Raw genomic sequence first — 17,807 nt, forward strand, 5'->3', positions numbered from 1 at the left:
TTAGCATGGATGACCAGTTTTTTATAAGCCCGTCTACTTTCTCGCAGCTTCTCTCTATCTGTTCCCTCCTTGATGCATCTGAGGAGTTCTCCCTTTGCCTTCCTACAGACTGCATTGTACCATAAGGAGTTATGTTGTTGGATCCTCTTCTGATTCTGGACCCTGGTAAAAAGCTCAGAGGCCGCTCCCTTTATAAGGTCCTCATGAGCCTGATATAATTTCTCATGGTGGACTATATTGCCCACATCGTTGGCTAGCTCTCCCACTTTTTCCAAAATGGGGATTAAACCTGCGTAGAGCTTCGAAAGTTTCACTTGGCTCGTAGCTAGTTTATCCCACCTGATTCTTCTCCTGTTATTGTCTAATAGTAGTTCAGGTTTGGACTCCCCCATGGTTGTTATGGAGGCCTTTGGCCCAGGATGGCTAAGATCGAGTTCAAGGGCGTTATGGTCACTATCCAGTCTCTCCACCACCCTAAAGTCCAGGATAGAAGACCAGTTCACTATCTGTACAAGAGCATAGTCCAAGCGGGACTCTCTTCCCACTCTGTTGTACGTGGTTTTGCTTGGTACATCAGACTTAATACGTCCATTGCAGGTTCTAATTCCATGCTTTAAGGTGAGAGCAGTAATCTGCAAAGCCACAGGCGTCCATGCCTTTGGGGAAGGTGCTACAACAGAGGGTACTGACCACCTGAACTCTTCTTCCGTGGGAAATCCCTCTACGAGACCGACCAACGGCTCGAAATGGGAATTTAAATCCCCTCCCACTATGTAAGGGATATCTCTTGGCATTTCCGCTAAATATACTGAAAGCTCCTCTATAGTGGGGGATTCACGCGAAGCTCCCACTGGCCTGGAGTAAATATTTATCAGGGCAAGTTTCGCTAGGTTCGGCCAGGCTAATAAAACCACTAGGATATCATCTGATGGCACCGGTAGGCGTGAAGCCTGACATCCTAAGTGGGAAGCCACCCAAGTTGTGAGTCCACCAGAGGGGCGGCCCTTACCCTCCCACCTAGCCGAGATGGAAAATGACTCATAACCTTGATGGTTGTAATCTTCCCTTGCCCAAGTCTCTTGGAACATGCAAACATCCCCGGACTCAATGTAAGTTATCCAATCTTGGGTGCCCAGTTTGCTGGCTAAACCAGCCACATTCCACCAAATTAGTCTCATGTGCGCTGGCGAAGCCACAGAACAGATTGCAGGGATGGAGTGGGGGGAAGAGCCAGTACCAAAGCCAGAAACTACACCAATTGCTCTAACAGGGTCATTTTCAGAAGTGGGTTCAGCCGGATCAGGCAGTTTACTGGGACCATTATCCAAGGTCACAGGATTTGAGTTCGGGTTTGGGGGCAGTCAGTCCACACCATCCAGACCATTCAGGCAGTTAAAACGATTGTGGTCCAAAAAGGGAGTCTCCGAAGGTCGATAAACTGGACGTGGAGCATATCCCCTGTATCTAGATCTTCGTTCCACCCTTGTCCAATTACCTTGTGACAAGTCATGGTGCAAACGAATGGGAGGGAAAAAGAAAGAAACTGGCAAAGTCTGTATGGTAGAATCCAGTGATCTATTTGACCCAGCACAAATGTATTGTACTGTTCCAGGGTCTCGAAAAGACACAATGATACAGTCCCCTGCTATTGATTTCCCCGACTTCCCCAACCATGGTACCCTTCTTACCATAATGATCTCATTGTTGAGGTGAGCTGGAAGAGGTCTGTTCCAATTCAACCATTTAATGGTTTTCCTCTTGAGTGAGTGATAGTTCTCATTTTCACCCAATTCTAGAGAGGGAACACCAGCCAACACCACCATGAGGCTGTTAGCCTCTGGTGGTAAGTCGGGTCCTCGTGGTCTAGGGGCAGGCTTACCAGGGAGTATACGTTGGAGTGCTGGGCCATCTGTTTCTGATGGTAGGATGTTAGAGTTAGTAGGTAAAATTGGAACTGGGATAGCCATAAGTGGCTGTAAAAGAGGGGCGGCAGTGGTGCCCAAGGGAGGCCCCGTGTGGATCGGTGGGTTTTGTATATTGGGGAAGGTTCCTATTGGTAGATTGGACTCAGTGGTTCTGCTCTGTTTGTTGTCCAAAATTTTCAGGGTGGTTAAAGTTGCCTCCAGAGTGGTCAGCCTGAATTCTATTTTCTGCAAGCTCTCGCTAATGGGCAACAAGAGTGATCTAATTAAAGATTCAATGCTCCCCAAAGAGCTACCGGGAAGTAATGTGTTAAGTGGGCTCTTCCCTTTGTCGCTAATGGAAGCAGTGGTAATAATATTAGTACCCTTGGGGGGAGTAGCCTTCTGCACATTAACTAAAGGCCTGTCCAACATAGGTACGGACTTGAGTGATTTTCCAAAATCAGAGTGGGGGATCTTTTTCTTCCCCTGACCACCCCTCATCTTCCTTCTGCGTTTATTTGGTGGTAGGTCATATACCTCTGCCACCACAGTTTGCTTTAGCTTATTAATCTTGATTTTGGCTCTGGTGTGTGTTTGGGTGAATAAGTCAACTGCCGAACTACTGGCAACTAATAGTGGAGTGGTGTCCGTAGTTTGTTTAGGAGGTGGGCCAGAAATGGGAGAACTATCCCGGAGTAATAGGGGAACGTCTTCTTGGGATGAAAGATCCGGGCTGCCATTGAGGGAACCTTCCTCTTGGGAGATAGGATAGGGAGTTATGTCACTGAGGGGCCTATTTTTCATGTGTTCAATCGAGCGACGACGCTCTGTCCTACGCATCTCCAGAGAGGTTTTGATTCCCCCATCATCCTTTACCGATTTAAAGTAATTGTCCAGAGTCCCAGTGTTGGCTCCCCCCTCCTTCGCTGCTGTTCCACCTAGGGCTGATGATGGCATACCCAGAACCTTTTTCGCATACCAAGTAGGATCAAGGAAATGCAGGTGAAAGAGAGTGGGCCCAGCCCAGCCTCCTGCGTGCCCTGACGGCCACAGACGGTCCCGCCCTTGTCCCGGGCTTATCCCCGGGCGCACCCGCGCGCTCCCGCGGCGCGGAAGTAGCTGTTTGAGTTTATAAGAGAAAAGTTAAGCTATGAGTAGGGCGGGGCTTGCAGGGAGAGCGGCCAGGTGACAAGAGGCGCGGGTTAACAGGACTGCTGGGAGACGTAGTCCTGTCCTGACGCTCGCAGCCCTGCACTCGCCCAGTCCCTCACTGAAACTGTCCGTAGGTTTTGCACTCACGCTGCAGCGGGACCCGCGAAGTAAAGGAGAGTCCAAAGGCAAACCAGCAGCAAACAGCAAGTCCGACGGTATCCGACGGTATCCCCTGGTTATGGTTTCCAAACAGTAATGCTCTTCAGAGCATTAAACTTCATATATTACTTATTACAGCTCTAGGAAAATGAATGCGTGGAGTGCAAAAAAGGGGCTGAAACTAGAGGATACCTTTTCATAGATGTTTCCTCACTATGAGGGCCCCAAATGTATCCAGTGCAGAGCCAAAGTATTAACACCTATGCGACCACCAGACTCAGGTATCAGTGAATAGTGTGTCAGGTTTCTCCTGAGGTATAAAATGTAGGAGGCATTTCCTCATTTTCTCGGTATAGAGCCTGAGGACCACACACAGCACGCAATCCATATTGTAGCACTTTTACATCAGCCAAGAGTACTGAAATATTAAGATGCTGAGGTGGCCTAAAAGCTGCAGTCACCTCGGGGAGTCTTAAGGAGTAGGCTGAAAACTGCCATGGAGCTCCTAGATGACTATCGCCAACTCAAAGACATTGCAAGACATTGCATGCACAGGTATCTTCCCCATGGGAAGGTACTTGTGCATGCAGAAAACCCAGCAATCAGTGGCACAGCTCTCGAGTGCTCCCACTCATGGAGGCGGGGCCTTTGAGAAACTCAAATGCTAGGGTGAATACAGAAAGCAGCATTTTAGGCCTTCCTTTATCAACCTCAAACCAGTAAGATGTATGCCGTTCAAAAGGTACTCCATCTGGTCTATAGACAATCTTCTACCGGCATTATACAGTTGTGTCCGTGTCTGTGGAAGAATGAAGCAGTGAAGACTGTCTGCATCCAGCTGCGCAGGTGTATTGATGTCTGCACGTGCCCATTCCACATGGGGAAAAAGGCACGCGCGTATGTCAGGACCGTGCACGACTATGGTAAATTTGATCTTGTAATCAGTGGCATGTAGAGGATTATATTGGCTGGCAGTTCAAACGCGGCTGCTTGACTCACAAGGCTATCGGTGGGCGTGAGAAATCTGAGCTTGCGCCCCTTTCACATCAGTATATTTCAGTCCTCTGCACGTGCCTTGAAAATCAGAATCTGTATTCCACGGATTAAGTGCTCTCTCCCATTGAGTTCTTATCGCTCTGAGCTTCCAGAATGACTTGTCTCTGGATCCTTGGACAATCAATGATAATGTGATTTTTGGAAAGGACTTAAACACTTGTATCTTCCGTGAATGTGGCAATTTGCTCTCCTTTTGCTTACTGAGTTGGCTGTTGTCCTTCACCACTGCATTAGTGTCTTGGCGCCTTGAAACATTCACAGATCCGAGCACTTTACAAGCAGGAAAACAAATAAATAGCTGTTTAAATATCATTGCTTAGTTATGCAAATATGGCTGCACCGGCCAGGCTTTCCTCACTTAAACAATGCGTGTCCACTTCGGGTGATGGCAGGTACGTGATTAAGTATTTTTCTAAACTAGATTTAAATCTAGGACACATCATTGTCAACCCATGGTCTTTCCGCGATGAACTACCGCAGTATTAAGGCCCATATTTATACTTTTTGACGCTAAACTGCGCTAACGCAGTTTAGCGTCAAAAAGTTTTGCGCCGTCTAACGCCATTCTGAAGCGCCATGCGGGCGCCGTATTTATGGAATGGCGTTAGACGGCGCAATCAGACCGGCGCTGCCTGGTTTGCGTGGGAAAAAACCACGTAGACCAGACAGCGCCGGCGTAGGGGGAAAATGGCGCATGGGCGTCTTAAAATGGGGCAAGTCAGGTTACGTCGAAAAAATCGTCTTAACCCGACTTGCGCCATTTTTTAACGACGCCCATCCCCCATCAACATGACTCCTATCATTGTAAAGATAGGAGTCATGCCCCCTTGCCCAATGGCCATGCCCAGGGGACTTCTGTCCCCTGGGCATGGTCATTGGGCATAGTGGCATGTAGGGGGGCACAAATAAGGCCCCCCTATGCCACAAAATATTATTAAAAAAAAAAAAAAAAAACTTACCTGAACTTACCTGAATGTCCCTGGGGTGGGTCCCTCCAGCCTTGGGTGTCCTCCTGGGGTGGGCAAGGGTGGCAGGGGGGGTCCCTGGGGGCAGGGGAGGGCACCTCTGGGCTCATTTTGAGCCCACTTGTCCCTTAACGCCATGCCTGACCCAGGCGTTAAAAAGCGGCGCAAATGCGCCGTTTTTAGCCACGCCCACTCCCGGGCGTCACTTTTGCCCGGGAGTATAAATACCACGTAAAGGCCTGGGAGTCATTTTTTAGACGGGAACGCCTCCCTTGCATATCATTAACGCAAGGAAGGGGTTCACGCTAAAAAATGACGCACATTCCGGGAACTTTGGCGCTATTCGCCTCTAACGCCATAGTATAAATATGGCGTTAGTTGGCGTTAGTTTTGCGTCGAAATTGCGTCAAAAAAAACGACGCAATTTCGGCGCAAACGGAGTATAAATATGGCCCTAAGTATGTAATATGTTCTGCAACATTAACTTGTGTAGCACGTCGACTACGACTATATCTTCAAAGGTAAGCATTTACAAGTAAGTATAGGTTTGCCCTTCTTAACTCCTACCTACTTCGACGATATCTATCTATCTATCTATCTATCTATCTATCTATCTATCTATCTATCTATCTATCTATCTATCTATCGTTGCTTCCTCTCTCACGCTTTACTTTCATATTCACCCTCACCCCATACCTCTGTATCCTCTCTCCATTGCCTTTGTTCAGTTCTCGCATCCCCTTTAGGTCTATATCTCTCACTTTCAAATTTGTCTCTCTCTTCCTAAATTTCCCTTTCTGTCCATTCCACAGTCCAGTCTGTTCACGTCTTCTCTCATTTGCACATCTTTCTCTCTTTTTTCAATCACTGCTCATGCTGCTAAACACTGCTTCTAAAAAACTGTGGCATGTTTCTCTCTCCATTCCTGCCTCAGGTCTCCATCCCTGCATGTCAAATTTCCTCCATTTCTGCATCTCCTCTGAATTATTTTCTCTTACATTCTATCTATCTATCTATCTATCTATCTATCTATCTATCTATCTATCTATCTATCTGTATATCTATCTATCTATCTATCTATCACACACAAGCACACATATATACAGACATATGGCGTATTTGCGATATATTTTGTGATAGTATATCGCATGATTATTTCTTTGTCACTTGATATTGTTACACATATCCCATTCTAAAGTGCGCGTCATACGTCATAGAAATAAAAACACACATTTGTATGTCAAGCTGAGCTAAGCAAATCACTTGATGTGACCAAGACAGCACTTGACAAGTTTATTCAGCGTCAGTGGGGATGAGAGCTGCATGTTATAGGGATATGTAAGTGAGGGACAGGCGGTGCTCCGAGTCAGATGGCTTACTCCATACAGCATCTGACCCCGCTGTCAGAAACCGACTACAGAGAATCAAGCTCGAGGACAGATTTTGCTCTTCACTATTCCCCACATGGCTTCCCAGTGTCATGTTTTGTTGAGCGCGGTTGAATAAGCAATGCGGTTGAGGCTAGACTTCCATGCTGATCTGGTCAAAGGGCGTCGTGGGGAGGTTAACAGTCTTGACTCCTGAGCAGGAGCCCTTCCTGAGGCATCAACAGGCCAGATAGGTACCCAATCACTGTGGAGAAGCAGCCCCAAGTCAGGAAATCATTTCATTGGATAAACCTATGTGGAGTGGTCACGAGACAGTGTGCCACAGGGCAAACGCGGGAAGCACGTAGAAGAGAGTAAGATGGGAATAAGTCTGATGTCGGGTGGCTCCGGAGGCTTCCTTTGGCCTTATCCATAGCTAATTACCTTTCCTAATTGCTTTACGTACTGATTCTGCTGTGGATAATTATTCTGGGATTTGTTTACTTCCGGGGAGGGGCTGACGATGAAAAAGGGAAATTTAGAGAGTAATTAAGGAGAGGAACCAATGTTGTCCACCACGTGATGCAGGATGGGATAAGAGTAGCTTCTCGGAGGGTTTAGGTCTCGTTATGTATTATATTTCAATGTGTGTAATATCAGTAGTGCATAGCATGCAGGACCTTTTTTCTATATGAAATCCATCTACATGTGTCGTCATAATATTAAGAAAAAAATAAGAGATTTTCATAATTTATAGTATGCAAATGAGAATATAATTTGCCTCTTACAATATGACAATTACAAATGTGTGGAGGTTTAAGTTATTGTTCCCCTTCTTCGGGGAATTCCCCACTGCAAGCTGTCTGATGTTGTCTTACGACACTATTAAAACAACCACAGAGTATACTCAAGCAGGTTGCTCCTTCATAGGTGACTCATCGCAATGTTACCTGAATGACAGCTTATACTTGCGAAAGAAACTCTTTTGTTTGATATGTGACCACTGAAGTTGCAAGGGGGTCGGTGGCAGTTTTGGCCCAGTAACTGACTGCATATCTGCACACCAGCAAAGCACCTGGGGTCAATTGTCAGAAAGTGTGTGACTATCCGGGATGCAATGTTTCAATTTTATGGTCTGGATCGTCAGCGCAGCTGTAACCAGACAATTACGTGAAGAACACTAAGGGGCTTTGTCTCCACCCATATGTTGGGAGCCAGGAGTACATGTCTCGATAGGGCAGACTTTTTGTGCTTCCACAAAAAAGTGCTTGCCCTCTACGCAGCTGTGATCATTTTGTTTATTTACCCAGCTGCCTGAGATTGAACTTTTAGGAACACTCACATGACACTGGAATGCTATTAAAGTATCTTAGATAATTCGGAAATGTATAGTGTTTCTCCTCTGGCAACAGCAAGGGTGAGAGTTGGGGGTCACTAACCTACATGGAAGTTGAGATCTGGCCAGAAGTTCAACTGTCACCTAACCTGTAAACCTTAACCAATATTATTCAACAGTTTTTTGCTTCCACGCTAATACATTTCCATTCCGATGCTATTTACATGTAATGCTTCTTATCACCATACCACATTTTTTAAGGCAGACCTATTGGCGTTGCCAGCTCTTGTTTAATTGTGCAAGCATGCAAAGTACTTCATGATGTTCAATTTCCTTTTTGTTGAGCAGGATAAGGTCTCACCCAATCAGCATAGAAAACCCTATATAAAAAGAGCAGGAATCCTCCAAATCCTCAGTCGAATCTATTAAAAATGTGTAATAACCAGTAATCATTCAATTTGGATTGAAGGCTAAAATCTCGTAGGAGCAGATGTTGAAAAGGTGTACGTTTATCTGCTAGGAATAAAACAAGCAGGATGATTAAGATTGGGTAAAGTCTAGCGATTACATCATAGGCAAGAACGATCTGAGAAGTTTCACTGCTCCAGGTAAAATAGCATTTTGCTTATTGGAGCACTTTAGAAGCAATGGAATAAACACATTTTGAAGGCCTATTTTAGTAATTTGTTGCCATCAGACGTCGCTAGTTTCAGTGCTGGTCCTTCCTTTAGGCAGAAGACAATGCACTCCAAAGATCATGAGGGAGGGAATCACGAGGATATATGTCCCACATCCTGCTTTCTCTAAATTCCATTTTCAGAGGGCATAACACCAGTGTTTATTTTGTGCTTGTTGTTTTCGGTGGGGAACATCAGCACTTATTTTTGAGGGCCGACACTTATTTTTCTGCCTCAAGCATTTACTGCGAGCAAAAGACACATAGGGGAAAGACAGAGGAAGAGAAAAATGAAAAAACGTCACAACTGGAGAAAGCAGAAAGCTGCAGCCTTGAGCAGAGGGGCAGGGAGTGGCTGTAAATGGAATGAAGAGGCCTGAGATGGCTTTAGGATTATGTTGCCTCAGTATCCTCTGCTCACACATTTAAATGCAGCAGCCACATGTTTAAGAGGAGGGCTTTGGGCACCGGCACGTTTTTATTTACAAAACCTAAGCACTGCCTAACACTATTGGGCTGGAAAATCCAATCAGAGGGTGTATCATACATTTTGTGCACAGATGAAGCAGAGAGCTGTTTCCATGCTTTCAATGAAATACGTGTCACAGCACATCAAACGCTTTGACTAACTTGGTAATTCCCGAGGACAGAGCATGAGATACGGGTAGCAGAGTTTAGAAACACAGGGTGTTTCCTCTTATCCACCTCATCAAGTTCCCTTGATGTATAGCAATATAAAGCAGCACAAAGCAGTTCTGGTGCTGAGAAAACAGCACCCTTACAGGCCAGAACAATTTTTTTTCTTTTCTATTAAGGAAAGGCATTCCAAAATGCCCACCATGTTTACGCAGTCATATGTGTGTGTATGCAGGATGCATGCAAGTACATATTGGTGCTTCGGCGGCCATTTCGGCATTTTTATTTCACTTTTCTATCGTGACGGATGTCCATTTTAGACCAGTAAATAAAACTGAAAGATAGTGCATGCAGCTCAAAAAAGGAAGGTAGAAGTTCAGTAGCACTTTGCAACTTCTAAGCGCTAGTAAACAAAAATTGAAAATAGGGAGCTTAAGGTGGAGCTTCGAGAAGGCGAAGGAGGAGTTAACAGAGATCATGTGGGGAGTGGAATATCAAGTGAGCAAGAGAGAGGCCACAGACCACAGAAATATATACACATCCCACAGGGTTTTCAAGGATAAAGCAATAGTCCCCTCATATAATCAGTGGGTGTATGAAACTCATAAAATCCAAACATTGTGATGTTGAAATGTTCCTGGGTGAGACACACACAAGAAAATGATGAAAAGATGTTGAATCAAGAGAAAACAACTGAGACTACTAAGCCATAATTTAGAGGCTCGACATGTAATATACGTAGTAGAAACAATCGTTTTTGCAACAGAGACCTAAAGTTGTGTGTAGCTTTGACCTAAAAAGTACATGTATGACGTAGTCAAAAGAGAAAGATGGCACTGGGTTAAGTCCACCTCATCCATTGGTGATCATGGGTTCTTCACGGTTCACCATTGCTTGGATGGGCTGGTCATCTGGTGAAATTCAGTGTTTTTTGTTTTTTAAGCATTCGTTTTTATCTTTTTGCAACACCTAACTATAATGGCACTCTAACCTTTGTTTTTTCAGTGAATTTCTATGATTTTTTTAAAAATGTAAACTAAGAATCTGATTATCATACCTAACTATAACATCACTTTGACCTTTGTTTTTTGGAGAATATTTGTTTTTTTTAATGTAAGGAAGATATTATTTCTATACCTATCTATAACATCACTTTAAGGGCAAATCTTATTACCCTGCCTAACTATAGCACCACTTTAACCATGGTTTCTTTCAGTGAGTTTCAAGGGATTTTTAATCATTTTTTAATTTCAAGGGATTTTCAATCATTTTTGATCATTCTTCCAACTCATCCTCTGCTATGTGCAGCTGTGGGTTGGCCTCTGTCCTGGTTTTGTCTCCAACACCCCACAGGCGGCAGTCCCCCTGCTGCACACAGTCTTTGACCATGTGCTGTCATTGGCTGACTGCCAGGCCAGCGGCCAGGCCCTGCAGAGGACCCAAAGCCAACGACCTACCCCCTGTTGTGCACAGCTGTCAGCAGTACACAGCAGGGGGTGACCACAGAGCCTGGTCTCTGTGTGTCCTGCTGTTGCTTGAGACTGCAGGTATGTTTGCCCATGTTTTGAGTACTTTGTGCTTTTGTTGTGGTTAGTGATAGTGCTTATGCAACACTGTGTTTTATAGGCTAAATTTGAAATGCAAAGCAAATTGTAGACATGCAGTCTAAAATGTGCTTTTCTTTTGGAGTACTTTGACACTAAAGTGCTGTTTCAACAAGACATGTTTAAAGAAAGATAATAAAGTGTAATACGGGAAAGCATATGTTTTTGAAGAGTTCTGCATTTACAAACACTGGGTCAGACTCATTGCTATATGGTTGCAAGAGGGATGGGCATTCAAGGGTGTGCTTGTCAAGTGTGATGAGTAATGCTCTGGGTACAGCACGGTCATTGTGAGAGCAGCACTGTCATTGGGAATTTTTTTTTTTCACACCAGCAACTAAAGTCAACTGATGTGCTAACTATCCATTTACCTTCTTATTTGTTTAGGGAAGTTATATCCTGCAAATGAATTTAACACTGTGATTTCATGATTTACAGGAATTTACAGGAAATAATTCACTTTCAGACCTCTTGTTTTTAAATATGAGTTTTGAAACCACTGGCAAACATTCATTAAGAAGGTGTACCTATGAAATATATAGATCTAGATATATATCACTCTTCTGGGACACGTTTTCATTGATATGTGTATTGGCTGGTATGTTCTACAAAGGATTTGCACTGGCAAATTGGTGCAAAAACGCAATTTAGTACCAGTTTGTTAGCCCAAATAAAAATGTTGGTAGAAAATTTCAGTGAACCAGTGAATGTTTAATAATTCGAAAATAATGGTGCTACCAGTGTAATGGATCCCCTGAAATAGTACAGACTTGTAGCAGATGCCAGCTCCAAGTATCATACCTGTCTTTAAAGAATCTTCTGAATCCAAATGCCACCAGCTTCAGGACAGCCTCAAAGACGAACACGATGGTGAAAACATAATTGCAGTACTTCAGGGCTTCTTCCAGGGACTGCAGAGAGAGTCAGAAATGAGAAGGGAAACAGTGAGAAGGGTTTCCGTCTAGTCTTGGAAAAATCCCTGTTGATACTCATTAAAAAACTATATAGCGTAAAGCGATCCTTTGTACATACATAATTTTATATTATATTCATCGACACAATCATGTTCAATGCTCTACATATGCTCTAAATCAGGGGTATGCAAACTTTTCACAATGAGATCTACTTTTGTTTAATGAAGGGCATCCCAGGCTACTAAAATTATTAGTCTTGTACACTGTAGACAAGAGTACATTGGTGGTCACCCTATGCAAGATTACCAGCTGTGATTACTTCAGTGCAAGATTGCCAACAGAAATGAAAATACGTAACAGCCACAGCTTCAATGCCCCCTAGCACAAAGGGAATAATGGTAGTAATAAGTCTACCATTGCTGCATGATATAACATTCAAATATCAGCTATAAATATATTTTTTAAATAATGGGTACAGAAAATACACACATTTTCACCTCAAATACAAACCTTTCAATTTTGGTATATGCACATTAATTCAACCAAGCAAAAGTTGCTAATTTAGTATGCTGGGCTGCATACAGGAGAGCTACTCTGAGGTAGCCGGAGAGCTACCAGTAGCTCACAAGCTACTCGCTGGAGAAGCCTGCTCTACATATTTTCGTGTTGGCCTGTTTTTTCATTTGTCTATTTATATATTGTTTTAGGACAGTCCTAGAGATCTAGAGTGTGATTCCAAAGTGTTCTGAGATTGTGGTAAAGCTGTTAGTGGTTGAGGCTAAACAGTTGCATGGGTTGAAATTTTATAACACATTTTATAGGCTAGTTTGTCATATCAGATTATGCATCAGTTTATGTACCTGTTCTGTAGCATGTGTTACATATTACATTGTCATTGCCACCATGAAAGCTTTGTGAAGTCTAGAGTTGCCATCAAGTTCTGCTAGACACCTAAGTTCAGTAGAGGGTGGGAGTCCATTGTTCATGGTTGCTTCTCTAGTTTATTTGGTGCAGACTTTTTTCTTTTGCTGCACCTTGAAGCTTTCTAAGTCATGAGAGGGTGATCTAAAAAACATGGGTTTTTCAATTTTCCCTAATGTCAAAGAGGTTTAGGATGCCATGATGGATTGGAGGAAGGTAGTTTTATGGATGATAGTTTGTGACCGAGAAGGGTGTGCTTCCTTTTGATTTACAGTTGTTTCTGGAAGGTTGTTCTAGAAAGAAAGAATGTCTACGAGAGTAGCTAGTGATTCCTCCCTGTAAGTAGTTAGGTACTGTGCATTCCATGATCTTGTATGTGAGGCATGGGAATGAAAAATTGATAGTGGCTTAAATGGACAGCCAGGCTTGGTTTCTGAGACAGGCTTGCCTGACTGCAGTTTTCATAGCACAATGGTCGGGTGTACAGTTGCATTCTTTTTGTTTGGCTTTCAAATATGCAAAGGTAAATTCAATTCACCTGACGTCAATGACATTCTTTACTGTAATATATGGGATAAAGTCCCCACTGCTGTATACTATCAGGATATTGTAAGACACTGGAAAGGTTCATGATCATATTGAGGAACGAAGATGAAAGCCTCTACAAACGTTTAATGAGGAATTAGGTGAATTGTGGCCATGTTATGTGTCTTTTGAAGATATTTTCTCCCCCTTGCCACACCGATGACACCCAGTAGCACAGCTGTTGACCAAGAATGTTCTTCTGTCCTTCAAGAATGGCCTGAAAACATTTCCTGTTCAGGTGGACAATATCCCACAAGGTTGATTGAACAAGCAGACAGTGTAGCTGGGGACAAGTCTGTTGACAGTGAGTCCAATGAAAATACAATTCTGCTACCAAAGCTTTGAGCAGGAGGCAATTGGGAATAAAAGCCTGTTTGGGATAGGGAGGGAGGCAGGGAGAAGGGGAGGCTATGGGATGTCAGAGGAGATCATTCCACGCTCCCCTATGAACAAGAAAAAGGCAGGCATGAGTCTGGGCTGTGCCTGTGACGAAGTCCTAGCCTGACTGGTAAAATCAGGACCATTGTTTTCTCACAATATAAACTTAAGTAGTGAACCACTGTACTTCTCATTATCAGGTCCATCATGTTTACACATATGGACATTTAATGCCACATTTAGAGTTTGCATGACCAGGCATACAACCTCTGACAAGCTGCTGTTAACAATTTGCTGTATTTAGAGTTGGGATACCAGGACATAAGAGTTTTCTTTTTTTAATTACGTTTCTGTATTGACTAAAGGAGAAACCACTTTCAAGGAGACATTTTTTGATGGTTATCATGCCAATGTTCAACAATGCTGGTGGAAATTCTGCTGGAATATGTGACCACTCTGGACACCCACCAGGACTACCAGGGGGACAGGGTATCTCTACTTTGCCATATTTATGGTCTTCTTTGTAATTTCGGGACACAGGGACCGTGACAGTGTCCTGTAATAGGAGAAGCAAAATTTTTCTCAATTTCAGCAAGCCAAACAGATCATTCAATACCTTAGCGCAACTAAAATGACTTGAGGGAGAAAATTCTCCCACTGCCAATCAGACGGTCCTATTTTTTAAATTTTGTTGACCGTGAGACTCCTGTGGGACTCCTGCAGAATCAACCATCTAGATATACCTAACTTTTAAACCATTTCATGACCATTCTATCACATCTTAAATGCAAATTTCTCAAAAACCCTAAAAGGACTTACAACACATAATGAAATGTATGCTTTTTGGGTAAAAGTCAAATGTTCTGCCACATTTGGTGTAATCCTGTTCAGTCATTTTTTCTGTATCTGAGAGCAGAGTTTCTGGAATTAATATGGAAAATCAATGTTGAGCCATGACACTTTTTCATGGCTTCTGCCTAATCGATAACCATGAAACTTTACTTGAAGGAGCTGAGAAGAACAAACTCCGGATCAGATTTATACTTTTTCATGCAAAACTGCGCTAGCGCAGTTTTGCGTGAAAAAGTATAGTGCCGGCTAACGCCATTACAAGACGCCGGCCAGGCACCATATTTATGGAATGGCGCTAGCTGGCGCTAATGTCCTGAAAAATGCCTCTAAGCAGTGTAGCACCATTTTCCAGTGCACAACCCTCATGGACATGGCTCTTGTCTTAGGAAAGACAGGAGCCATGCCCACCACCCCAATGGCCATGCCCAGGGGATGAATGTTCCCTGGGCATGGCCATTGGGGCCAGACCCCTGCTGGGGGCCACCGAGTGGGGAAAAAAAAATACTTACCGGGACTTACCTGAGATGGGTCTTCCATCCTGTGGTGTCCCTCTGGTGTGGGTGGAGGTGTCCCTGGGGCCAGGGAAGGGCACCTGTGGGCACTTTCCATGGTCTCTGACCATGGAAGTATGTCTACAGGTCCCCTTACGCCCATACCCAGACGTTAAATGCACTTAGCACCATTATTTGAGGCCCCCATCCCCCTTGCTGGATTTTAGCATGGGGGGATAAATATGGCGCAAAGGCCATATCGACCTTTTCTGGACAGGAGCGCCTACCTTGCATCTCATTTACGCAAGGTAGGTTTTCACGTTCAGAAAACAATGATAACTCCACAACTTTGGTGCTAGACATGTCTAGCGCAAAGGTATAATTATGGAGTTCGATTTTCGCTGAATGAGCGTTAAAAAAATTACGCAATTTAGCGCAAACTGAGTATAAATATGGGCCTCCATTTTTGGAAGGTGTCATGCAGATTCATCAAACAGCACTAGAGTCGTTAGCAAAATAAAAATGCTCTTCCTATAGATACTATAACTACACAGTGACGATCAACACCATATAAATATGTAATATATGTGTAACATGATATTCACAAATATACTAGAATTTATAGGGAGAGTGATTGGATTGTCCATTTCCTGCTAGCTTTGAGTATGGACAGTAAACATAAATGTAACCCAATAAAACATTATTAAGAGCAGCTGTACTTATAAACACACTGTCACCTATTCAAATTTCAGTTTTTTACCGGAGTACATCAAAACTGGCAAGAAAAAGCTAAAAATGTTTACTGGCTCACAGATTGCATGTAACAATTACTTTACACAGGAAAACAACTATATATCTATATACATATATTTTACACAGTGGGTACCTATATTACATGGTCCTATATTGCAAACCCATGAGTCCAAAGGCCAGTGGTGAATTAAGAAAAATAAATCTGTGAACTAAAATCTTTGAAAGCATTAGCAAACATGCAATTAGAATGCTTACCAATGCAATACAAGCATATTTATATATATACATATGTGCTGTAAGAATAGCAAGTAATAAATCATCATTTAAACGTGTGACTAATTTCCCTGTACTCTGCTTCTCTCCAGCCATGCGCTTAGGTCTGCTAAATTATCAGTTTTCAGCCAGTTATCAGGTGTGCAGCCCAGCTCCATTCCCCAGCTGCGCCGTAATGGCTGACTCAGGCAGCAGGCACATTTCTGCGTGACAGGGAAGCATTTTCTCCATTTAACCCCTTAGCTGCTGGGCCTTTTCCCCCCCAGTGCTGAGCCCTTTTTTGGCTATTTGGGGTAGTTCGCGCTTAGGGCTTCATAACTTTTTGTCCACATAAGCTAACCACGCCAAATCTGCGTCCTTTTTTTCCAACATCCTAGGGATTCTAATGGTACCCAGAGTTTGTGGTTTCCCCTGGAGGAGACCAAGAAAATAGCCAAAATACAGTGAAAATTTTGTTTTTTCCAAAAAAATGGGAAAAAAGGGCTGTCGAAGAAGGCTTGTGGTTTTTTCCCTGAAAATGCCATCAACAAAGGGTTTCTGGTGCTGAAATCACTATCTTCCCACCTTTCAGGAACGGGCAGACTTGAATCATAAAACCACATTTTTCAACACAAATTTGGCTTTTACTGGGACATACCCCATTTTTACTATGTTTGGTGCTTTCAGCCTCCTTCCAGTTAGTGACAGGAATGGGTGTGAAACCAATGCTGGATCCCAGAATGCTAAAACTAGACAACATTCTGAATTCAGCAAGGGGTCATTTGTGTAGATCCTACAAGGTTTTCTTACAGAAAATAACAGCTGAAATAAAAAAATATTGAAATTGAGCTGAAAACAACAGCCATTTTTCTTTATGTTTTACTCTGTAACTTTTTCCTGCGATGTCAGATTTCTGAAAGCTATATACCGTTTTGTCTGCTGGACTCTTCTGGTTGCGGGGATATAAAGGGCTTGTAGGTTCATCAAGAACCCTAGGTACCCAGAGCCAATAAATGAGCTGCACCCTGCAGTTGGTTTTCATTCTTTACTGGGTATGCAGCAATTCATTTGCTGAAATATGAAGAGTGAAAAAGAGGTATCAAGAAAACCTTTGCATTTCCAAAATGTGATCAAGATAAGGTTTTGAGGAGCAGTGGTTATTTGCACATCGCTGAATTCCGAGGTGCCCATACTAGCATGTGAATTGCAGGGCATTTCTCAAATAGACGTCTTTTTTACACACTCTCTTATATTTGGAAGGAAAAAATGTAGAGAAAGATAAGGGGCAATAACACTTGCTTTGCTATTCTATGTTCCCCCAAGTCTCCCGATAAAAATGATACCTCACTTGTGTGGGTAGGCCTAGTGCCCGCGACAGGAAATGCCCCAAAACACAACATGGACACATCCTATTTTTTTTATAGAAAACACAGCTGTTTTTTCCAAAGTGCCTACCTGTAGATTTTGGCCTCTAGCTCAGCCGGCACATAGGGAAACCTACCAAACCTGTGCATTTCTGAAAACTAGAGACCTAGGGGAATCCAAGGAGGGGTGATATGCGGGGCTCGGACCAGGTTCTGTTACCCAGAATCCTTTGCAAACCTCAAAAAGTGGCTAAAAAAACAAGTTTTCCTCACATTTCGGTGACAGAAAGTTCTGGAATCTGAGAGGAGCCACAAATTTCCTTCCACCCGGCGTTCCCCCAAGTCTCCCGATAAAAATGATACCTCACTTGTGTGGGTAGGCCTAGCACCTGTGACAGGAAACGCCCCAAAGCGCAACGTGGACACATCCAAATTTTTGGAA

At 43.4% G+C, this 17,807-nt stretch overlaps 1 protein-coding gene across 4 annotated transcripts in view; it reads right to left on the reverse strand.

Annotated features, from left to right (window-relative positions):
• CACNA1H (calcium voltage-gated channel subunit alpha1 H) overlaps positions 1–17,807 on the reverse strand; it is a 731,062-nt gene that overhangs the window by 112,291 nt on the left and 600,964 nt on the right. For all 4 annotated transcript variants that reach the window (XM_069210130.1, XM_069210129.1, XM_069210128.1 and 1 more), the window contains exon 25: positions 11,657–11,766. In XM_069210130.1, coding sequence (XP_069066231.1) covers positions 11,657–11,766 — 110 coding nt within the window. The remainder of the gene's footprint in view (positions 1–11,656; positions 11,767–17,807) is intronic.

The sequence above is a fragment of the Pleurodeles waltl genome, chromosome 10 (assembly GCF_031143425.1).
Source record: "Pleurodeles waltl isolate 20211129_DDA chromosome 10, aPleWal1.hap1.20221129, whole genome shotgun sequence".
Taxonomy (NCBI): Eukaryota; Metazoa; Chordata; class Amphibia; order Caudata; family Salamandridae; genus Pleurodeles; species Pleurodeles waltl.